Genomic DNA, 10092 nt, shown 5'->3' on the forward strand with positions numbered 1-10092 from the left:
TGCCCCCATCGAAGAGGCTGCACAGTGTGGAGATGCTGCGATGGGGGCCAGAAGGGTCTGGTGTGCCTTGCAGCGTGGTGTGTTGTGGGCTGCCTGCAGCAGCTGCGCGGATAAGTGACCTGGGGCATTCCTGCCTCCTGGTATCTGGCCTGCCGTGGGGAAAAGAAGATAGGCAGGACAACCATGCATGTAATATGGGGGAAAAAAATCTGGTCTGAGAGGTCAAAAGCTAGCCAGAGGACAAAAGGTGGGTGAAAGTGCTGGGAACGCAGCTACAGGGAGCAGCAAGCTGGAGCGGAGGCTGCTGATCCTTTGTTACTTGCAGTCCCAAGGCCACGCTGAGACGGAGACAGGGGACATGCGGGGGCTTAGAGGGGAATATGTGTCTGCTGGGAGCGTGGCCCAGCTGTGGCAGAGAGCTGGCAGTTCCCTGGTGCTCTGTGGAGAGAGGGGAACCTCCATGAGCCCCCAGCATTAACGCCGTGCCTCATCCCTCCTCCCCGCCAGCCTGTCTCCCACCCCATCCCTACCCCCTTTTATAACCCGCGGATCACACGCTTCTCCCATGCTCCTGCCACATGCGCTGCTGCCTCCCTCCCCCTCACGCCCGGCTCCTGATAAAGACTTCAAAGCATTCGGGACGGAGCTGGAGGAGCAGGTGGGGAAGTGGGGGGAGCGCTTAAATCATAAGCTGTTGACAGCGAGAGATTAATGGTGCCTGACAGGAGTTAGTGCTGCAAGCAAATTTGCCATGGCAATGGCACCCCCTGGTGAGACAGAGGAGCCGGTCCCCGTGCTCCAGAGAGCATCTTCCCTTTTGTAGCCATTAATTCTGCCTCTTCTGTGGAAACCCACTTGTGGCCCGCTGCCTCAGGCACCCCTGCCAGCACCCAAAAGCTTCAGTGTCCTCTTGCACATGTCCCGACCCCAGCCACTTTCTCAGGAGACCTGCCAGGGCCATGGGGTTTGCCAAAATGCTTGAGCCAGCCGTGGGCTCGCTCTGCTGCCATGCACAGCCTGGTCACCCCCTGCCAGCCCCCACCAGTGAAATCCCATGGCTGCAGCTCAGGGGCAGACAGCCTCGTGTTCCTTTATTTCCCGCCCTTTTTGTGGAGCACTGATCCCCAGCACGAGTAGGCAAAAGTTTCCATGACAAAGCCATACCCTTTCTTGGACCAAGTTTCCTTCTCTGTCAGGTGGTAATCCACCGTGTCAACAGCCCAAAGAGCTTTGAAATACTTTCAAAGCAGAATGCAGGGCATGGAGCAACTCAGACAAATCCGAGCAAGGCAAGCTAAATGGGTCCACGTGTGCACAATTTGTTTCACCAACGAGCCTGAAATGTTTGCCTCACCCAGCCCGGGGCTCCATGTGCTGCCCTGGAATGGCCTGACTCCTGCCCTGCAGGCAATAAACGCTGGAAGCACGGATGAGGTGAAGGTTTTCCCTTTTCTCCTTGACCAGAGGAGTTTGCAGATGTGGCATTAAAAAAAAAAAAGCTGGAAGCCTGCCTTGCGTAAGTCACTGGGATGTGGGTCATACGCCAGGCAGGCCTTGACCTTGAAGGACGTTGTTTCAGGAGGCATTAGGCCAGTACTGGGAAGCTGCTCTGTTTTGGAGGGTCTCTGGGGGAGCAGGTAAGTGCAGACAATTGTCTTGAAAGGCAAGAAAGCCGGCTTAACTGAGTCTGGGTCATTAAGGGAGCTGTGGCCCCTTTTAAAAGAAACAGCGGGGGAAGAGGCTTCAACATCTTGCCGAAGCTGAAACATGTTGGTGGCGTGCTTATACACAGGCTACAGCACACAGAGTAATTTTCCTAGCCCTGTAGGTTTCTGCTGAACCACAGAGGTAACAGCATGCAGCTGCTCTGAACATTCCTGGCAGCCCTGCCCAGGGGGCACAGTGACCTGCCCCGAGCCACAGGACGAAGATTGACCAGCGTCTCGTGCAGCAGACTGCTTGCAGAGCTCATTTTCCCCTCACTGCAATGCAGCTGTCTCTGAGGGGGCCCGGCAGTTCCTGCTGCGTGCCCCGCGCTGTGATACGACATCTCCAAACAGGGAGGCAGAATGCAATTAGTGCTGTGGGAGTACAGCCAGGACTTTGGGGCTAAAAAGTCTGCTCTTCAGTGCCAGGCGCCCTGTCAGGACCCTATGAAGTTGGTGGCAAGGCATTTAGCTGTTGCATTAAATTGTTCCTTCTCTGGGATCAGCAGAAAATTACTTCCTGTGATTTTCCCTTTTGTCACTGTCACAGTTCAGGCACAGCTTTGGATTTTCACATATTGGAAAGCTGACACCTTCTTGAGCACAACTGGTCTGCTTTAAGGCAGGCGGTATATAAGAAGGCTAGGAGCTGGCTGGAACAAAGAGGAGAAGTGGGGTTAGAGCCATAAATCAAGCAGCAGGAGGTGAATGAGAGGCAGTGTAGCTTATCAGTGAGCAGGAGGCCACAGCCATGGTTCCCGTTTTTGATGCTAGCATGGATATTTGGCTGCTTTGCTCTGAGCCTCCGTTCTTTGTGCAGAACAGGGGTGACGCAACCTGTTTCACTAGCACTTCAAAAATGCAAAGTACCGATGGAGAAACGGTAAGGAAGGGGTACCTTGGACCGATAAATCAGATCTCACATCTCGCCGTCTTTCCCTGCAGAGCTTTGACGACGGCGATTCCCGCCTGGACTCCAGCGAATTCCTGAAGTTTGTGGAGCAGAATGAGACTGCCGTCAACATCACCACCTACATGGACCAGGAGACCAACAAGCTGCTCAGGTGGGCACTGGACAGGATGCCAGAAGGAAGGCAGGGAACAGATGTGGTGGGAAGGTAGAAAGTGAGCTCACGGACAGCCTGCACTTAGAGCTGGCGCAACCGGCACATGAAAAATGTAGTTTGAGAGGTTTCCCCTTTTCTGTGTGTGTGCGCCTGTGTGCGAGACAATGAGGGGAACAGACTGCGTGTGGTTAGGTTGTGCTTGCATCTGCACTCGTGTGACAGCATGTAGGTGTCAGCAGGGTGCTATTCCTGCTGCCTGATTTGTTCTGAATACACCCCCCTCCACGTCCCAGCCCTTCTCCAGCCAAGGAGCATTTTGTGGCTGTTTGTCTTTTGTCTGCATCAGTGAGGTTTTCTTACAGAAGCCCTTTCTGCCAGGCATCTCAGAGCCTTCCTGTCTGTTGCTGGTTTAACGCCTCTGTCCTCTGAAGCCAACAGAGGAGGGACCAGCTTGGTACAGCCCTGTGCAGAACACACCTCTGTGTTTCCTTTCAGGGGACTCTGCGTAGATGCCCTCATCGAGCTGTCAGATGAAAACGCCGACTGGAAGCTCAGCTTCAATGAATTTCTCAAGTGCCTCAGCCCATCCTTCAACCCACCAGAGAAAAGTAGGAATTCTTCGCTTGTATTGGGGAATTAGGAGGGTTCTGATGAGGGCAGAAAGGAAAGGAATCAGCTTGGCGCCAGACATCGGGTGCCGTAACTCCCAGCTAACGCTGTATGTTGAGTATGATGAGGGGTATGTTGACATACTCCTACCTCCCGTCTTACAGCACCCCTTGTTCTTCTGTCCCTGCATTGTCAACGGTACTGCTTTTTCTATCCCAGAGCTCCCGCAGCTCATGTGATGGAAAAGGTTTGTATTTTCAAAGCAAGGACGTAGGTCAAATGGATAAGGCATGCTTGGAACGTCAACGCATATGTTTAACAGTGCGGAGATAAATCATGTGAGGAGTTCATGTCTGGATAACTTAGAAAAGTCAGAGCAGACCAAAGTCCTGCTACGCTCTGCCTTTCACACAGAGACCCTCCCTGACGAATGTCTCAAAGTTCGCTATCCTTCCAAATCCTGCTTAGTGCTACAGCTCACGTGGAAGCAGCTTAGTGTTCTGCTGACCAGGCATGCGGAGCCGTTCATCTAATTGTCTCCTCAGGGGGTACTTTCGCCTGCCGGTCCGAAGGTGCTGGGTTTGCATCCCGCTGCGGTGGCACTGAGAAGTAGACAGAGGCTGTGCTTCTCAGGGAATATTAAGTTGACCTCTATTGTTGCCTGCTTCAGTGGGAAGCTAGGATGATCAGCTGTGCTGAACCACCATGCTTCAGTGCTTTGAGGGCCTTGACTTAACCGCATACTAGAGCCGTGAGAAGAAATGTGAGCTAAAATGAGAAAGTTTTTTTTCATTCCTTTCTTAAGGCAATGCACTCACCATTTCCCCAGCTTCTCCCTCCTGACACAGGGCGTTGTTTCAGAGTAATCAAAACTTTCACTTTGGGGGCTCTCTTCTGTGTATGAGGCATGTCAGATCTATGTCTTCAGAATATCAGATCAGGACATTCGGACAAGTTCCATATCAGGATTTCATTTGGAATTAAGAAATTGAAATGTGTGCATTTGGGGAAGCAAAATGAAGTGCTTGACTTTCCCAAATAATTATTTTTTGGCTAATTTCACACACCAAATTCAACGTGAATATTTCAGTCATTGAGGTCTACTCTTGGTGGATTGGTGGCTAGAGGGAGGAAGGCCTCCTCCAAAGGCATCTCTCCTGAGTCTCTTGTCTTTGACCCACTGTGTGTCTCACAACCACTGCCCTTGTTTTGTGCCTCTCTAGAGTGTGCTCTGGAAGACGAAACTTACGAGGATGGAGCAGAGACCCAGGTGGAGTGCAACCGCTGCGTCTGTGCCTGTGGGAACTGGGTGTGCACTGCAATGACATGTGAAGGTCTGTGTGCCCTCCAGAGGATGGTTGTATTCGGTTCTGTACAAAAGGGATTTTTCCTTTCTAGCTTTTCAAGGCCACCAATTACCCAGATTCTCTCTCCAGTTCTTCATCGTTTCTCTGTGGGTGGCTTCTCCCTCACCCTCCTGTGTTCCAAGTGGGCCAGACCCAAGCTGGTTCTGTTCTAGAGTTCAGAAAGTGCATAACTGAGCTGGGGGCAGTGCTGCTGGGGTTTGTAGGTTGCGTTTGGTGTGATGAAAACGCAGCACCAAATCTTCCAGACCAGAACTGCTTTGCATCCTGCTGGTTCAGGACATGCACGGACCAAATAGGCAGCTGCCTGCAACCCTGTGTGTAGGTGTGTGTTGCTGCCTACTTGGCTCCCTACATCCGTGGCAGAAGCACGCAGTGGGACAACACTTTCTTTCAGTTTCTGCCGGTGTCAGAGCAGCAGAGGGATTAGATGCTATTGTTAGGGGGATGATGAAACCAAAGAATCAGACAGATCAGATACATCAGCAAGATGCATCTCCAGTAAGCAAAATCACCTCTTCGTTACACGTCAGTTATTGGGCTTGCATAGCACTGAGCTTCCACTTGTTCCCTACAAGAGGCCAAGATGTTTGAACTTATTATTGGTGCTTTTTTTTCCTAAATAATAGGAGAGGGAAGCAGAATGCAGCCTTTTCCTTACATTTTTATTAGTTATCATGGTGTAAGTAGAGACAGGGACTGGCTGGAAACCTAGGTCCTGAAGTCCCAGGCAGCCACAAGGGCTATTTTCTTTCAAAGAAGGTGTGGCCAGACAATGCGAAGCCTCCTTAAGCTCAAGGTGTGCTATGGTCTGAGGTAGGCTCAGGCTGATCTGCCTCTTTTTGTTCTGCCCCTGAAATCTGTGTTCCCCGCTTGTGACCACACTGAACTCCTTTTCTGTTTACAGGGAAGAATGAGAAGATGCCTGCTGGGAGACAGCAACCTGATCAAGACTTGACTGAGGAGGAGCTAGCTAGATACGTTCAGGAGCTGCAGAAGCATCAGGTTGGTATGAGGCTGGGAAGATGCGTTTGCGTAAAGTCCTCTTGTTGGAGGAGTTCCCTCTGCTTCTGTCACTTGGAGGCTTCTGGTAGACAGGGGAGCGCAGCAAAGAGATCTTCTCTGTTGCCTGGAGTGACAAATACAAGTGTTGGGCTTTGAGATATAAACCAGTGTTGGCACTGCTCGTGGGTGGACCAAAGGCTTCAGGGCACTGCCAGCTCCTGTGTCAGTGCAGAGCTTCAGTTTTGTGCTCTCTTTCCCTAGGAGACGGCTGAGAAGACCAAGAGAATGAGCACCAAGGAGATGTGAGGGGCCTCCACACCGGAGGAGCCCAGGAGGATGGGCCCAACCTGCTGCCCCGTCCTCCAGTGCTGATCCCAGTATGCACAAGTGTCTGCTACAGTTGCCCAGTCACAGATATTTACATTGTATAGCGATGGGTTATTTGTTTTGTAATACAGAGAATGGGGCCAGGAAAGGGGAGCAGAGCCCACCTGTTCAGGGAGCTTCCTTGCTGGGGCTTTGGAAGGCTGGGAGGCAATTGCAGCAGCCCCTGGGACCCTTTCCCAGAGCAGGCAGCAGTTCCTCCCGGGAGCTAACAGGGATTTCTCGTTCCCCTGGATCTGGGGAAAGGACGGAGGTCAGTGCTGGATAGAAAAGGGGATCTTCAATCGATAATGTTGTCAGCACCGGCCCTGGCTGCAGAAATACAGGCCCGACAGTTCTGTGGCTGGGTATGTGTGCTGCAGGGCATCATTAGCCAAGGACCTTGCCCTGCTTACCCTCCCCTTTGGTTCGAGCTCCTCAAAGCTGGTCAGCCTCGTGTGACACCTGGAATTCATGGTGCCATGCAGCGGGTATGAGTCCAGCACGTTCCTCCTTGCTTTCCACCGGACTGTCCCCAGCAGCTCCTCCAGTACATTGTGGGCTCCAACACACGGTTCCTTGTGACCTCATCTCACTCTTACTCTCCCTGCCCTCTCTTTTAAAGGTGCTATCATATTTTTTTTTTCTTATCACGTTCACATGCTGACTCCCCCTTTTGTTTTGTTTCGTTTTTATTACTTTATTTCCTATGGTAGTAATGCAGCGTTTGTATGTCTTGTAGCTCTAGATCTTTCAGGAAAACCCAGCCTGTGGGTTTTTGTTATTGCCAGTGCTGTAATGCCCGTGCACAGTTTGTATCACACTGCACTCAGCCACTGCAAGCACCACAAGCGACTTGTGAGCCCTGTGCTACAGGGTGTTTCTCAGTCGGGGACTGCAGTGTCCCTGATGGGACAAAGAGACAGGGCTGGATGTAACAAGTTCCACCAGACACAGACGTGACACTGCAGCTCTCTCCGTCTCTTGCTCCCTTGACTAGCACTGACTGTGCTCAAAGTCCATGCTCAGGCTTCCCTACATTGCCCAGGGGGAACTGCTAGGTAGTCTAGAGAGAGAGGGACCAGGCTGTCACGTTAGCAGGGTATTTAAAAAGGCTTAACTACAGAGAAAACAGTTCAGTTGGGGTCCTGAGCTGTTAGCCATCATCTTGGGTTTTCCATCTCCCTCCGGGGTAAGGCAGCAGCATTGTTTGTGGACTCCAGGTGTGGGTTTGGAGTGAGGGCTGGAATCGTCATTACTGGCACATTTCACAGATCAGACCATCTGTGGCCGCCCTCACATCCCTTCATGGGTCGTTGTCACCTGACTTGTTTCTCAGAGCGTTGGCTAGTTATAAATGACATGCTGTTTTGTTGACAGTCACCTCTCTAGCCTCAAGCCCAGCTGATTTTCCCCTGCAGTTGTCAAATCTGTTCCATAAAGTTACACACGGGAACATCCTGTGTCCACATTCCCTTCGTGCCCCTGCTGTGCATCCCAAGCAGTTGCACGTATCCGTATGACTGCCTGAGATTTCTATCTTCCTGTTTGTGGACAACTCCGGCAATTGTTGCCAAGTGTCTCGCTGTCCCTAGTGCTTACTCAAGCGAAACTCCACTGGCATCAGCAGAAGCATGTTCTGCTTGAGCGAAGATCAGCAGGGCTTGTGTCCCAGCCTTCCCCTTCTGGCACAACGTTTTCCTTGGAGAGGAAGAATGAGCTGGTGCCTAGCAAGCGCAGGAAAAGAAGAAAGCTCGGTCCCTCCTGTGGTCTCACCTGAGAGCCATACTTGTTCAAAGTTGTCTGGTCTTTGAGCTGTTTCCCTGGTGTGAATCCAGAGGACTTCCATTGGCTGACACAGTGCCACATCTGCAGTGGGAGTCATAACCTACCCTGCCATGCTGGGAGGCTTTGGCGTAATAAATACAGAAGGGCTTGCTCTTAGGGGGTTCTTCTCCCATGAAGGTCCAGATGTGAGAAGCTAGCAGCTGTGATGGTGAGGGGAATGAGCCCACAGGAGCCGCAGGGGATGCGGGGCAGCACTACGCTGGGAGTCACTGTTTGTGTTCTGGTGGCACGGGGAGGAAGCGGTTGGTGGGACAGGAGCACCCGTTAGACACCCCCCAGCTCTTCCCCCCAAGGATGAGCGAAGCAGCTTCACATGCTGGATCTGGAGCCACAGGAACGTGGTTAGTAAAAGTTTTGCTTTATTCTGACCCTGCTCTGAAAGGTAGTTCGTGCCTCCCAGCTCGCTTCCTTCCAGTTTGGATCGTTAAGTGCCTTAGAGAAAACACAACAGCTTGCCTTAAAGGCTCTCCCTGGATGGGAAGAAGATCTCATTGTCCAGTCAAGAAAATCTCCAGCTGGGAGAAGCAAAGCATGTGCAGGAAGGGGAGGTTGATGATGGCAGAAGGTCTGTAGGCTGCAGTACACACAGCATTTTCGTCTCCTTCCTGTCTCCCATGGGCATGCAGTCTGCGAGGATGGCTCCTGGGGCCGGCTGGAGAGTTGCGTGCTGGCAATTGAGGTTACAGAGCTTGCACTTGGACTGAAGGCCGAGGGATGTGCTGCTCTTTCAGGCAAGATAAGCTCTCTGACAAGCCATATAACATCCTAGGGGAGGGTAGGGGCACAGGGAATGTGCCCCTACAGAAAGAGCTGCCACCAGTGGAGCTTCTTCCTCATTGTGCCCTCAAAAAGCAAACGTTATCTGTGGCAAACGGTGCCAGTTTGAAGGGCTACGGTAACCAAAAGAGAGCAAAACCTCTTGCCTCCCCACACCGAGGGGAAGGGCAACCACTCAGTGAGCGATGCCCCACATCAGGCTGGTGGGTTGCTCACGTTTGCAGGGTGACTCGGCTGCTGAGGAAGGAAGTGCTGAATTCCAGGTGTTGCCTTCTAGGACAAGAGATTGCAAAGGGCAGGGAAGGTGTTTTGTTTTGTTTGTTTTTTTTCAAAAAGCCAAATTGAAACAACAAACAAAGAAGTCCCCCTCCTCCCTCTATACTCCCTCCTGTACGTGTGTGAAATTTATCAGTATTCTGTAGGTTTCCTTAGTGCACTTATTTTACTTGATTTTGTAATTTTTTGAAGCGGGGGGTTTGGATATTACTGCCAAATAAAACAAAATTTAAAAAATAACACCCATGCTATATTTCTGAACCCTCATTTTCCTCTTCACAACCAAGCAAGCAAGCAAAACAAAGAAAGCAGCTGTCCTTCTGCACATCCCGTGATGGATACGTTTATACAGAGGTCTCCATGCGCCAGAGGAACGCAGAAGGACACCAGCAGCACAGCTTGGTGCCATCGCTCCGTCCCATGTGGCACCAGGGAGGCCTCAGCCGGAGAACCTTTTGGTTTGGGCAGTGCCTTCCACAGAACGGGTGGACCAAGTGGGAAGAACCCAGAGGCAACTAAAACCTATAACCAGGGGTCTTGTAAATTTGACTTACGGGGACTGATCAGCAGCCTCGGGTAGTAAAGAAGGAAAGCCCTGAATGTTGGTCTGGGAGAAAAGCTGGGTTCCCTTGTTTTACTCGCATGCTCTTTTCAAAGCAGTCTAAATTAACCTTGCCCCTCAGTGTTACTTTTTGCGCTGTAGCAAGTAATGCTACGCGGCCTCTGTAGCACTTACCAGCCTCTGTCCAGTCTTAACGCTTGTCATTCCCTGGGCATCCAGTGCTCCTCTGTAAAATAGGTCTGTTTTAATCCTTTTATCTCTACTGCTACAATTTCCCAGGATTTTAAAATGGAGTGAAAGGAAGCGCCGGGTACAAATTTAGCTAGATGGCACTATAAATACTGTGCCTTGTGCACCACGCATACGTGCCAAGGCTAAGTGATTTTGGGGGTGGGCGAGAGGAAGAGCAAGAAGTCTGCTGCCCACCTGCAGCAGAGGCCTGGCATAAAGCCTGACCTGCTGTTTTAGGGAGCAAAGCACATGTGAGCGCTGGGGAGCTGCTGCACTGCGAGGCT

General features: G+C 51.5%; 1 protein-coding gene across 1 annotated transcript in view; it reads left to right on the forward strand.

Moving 5' to 3' along the window:
• Positions 1-6870, forward strand: part of FSTL1 (follistatin like 1) — a 38452-nt gene extending 31582 nt beyond the window's left edge. The window contains exons 7-11 of the mRNA XM_035314763.1: positions 2652-2770; positions 3269-3381; positions 4606-4716; positions 5654-5751; positions 6013-6870. Coding sequence (XP_035170654.1) covers positions 2652-2770; positions 3269-3381; positions 4606-4716; positions 5654-5751; positions 6013-6057 — 486 coding nt within the window. The 3' untranslated portion in view covers positions 6058-6870. The remainder of the gene's footprint in view (positions 1-2651; positions 2771-3268; positions 3382-4605; positions 4717-5653; positions 5752-6012) is intronic.
• The last annotated feature ends 3222 nt before the right edge of the window (positions 6871-10092 follow it).

This window comes from Oxyura jamaicensis, chromosome 1 (genome assembly GCF_011077185.1).
Source record: "Oxyura jamaicensis isolate SHBP4307 breed ruddy duck chromosome 1, BPBGC_Ojam_1.0, whole genome shotgun sequence".
NCBI classification, from domain to species: Eukaryota; Metazoa; Chordata; class Aves; order Anseriformes; family Anatidae; genus Oxyura; species Oxyura jamaicensis.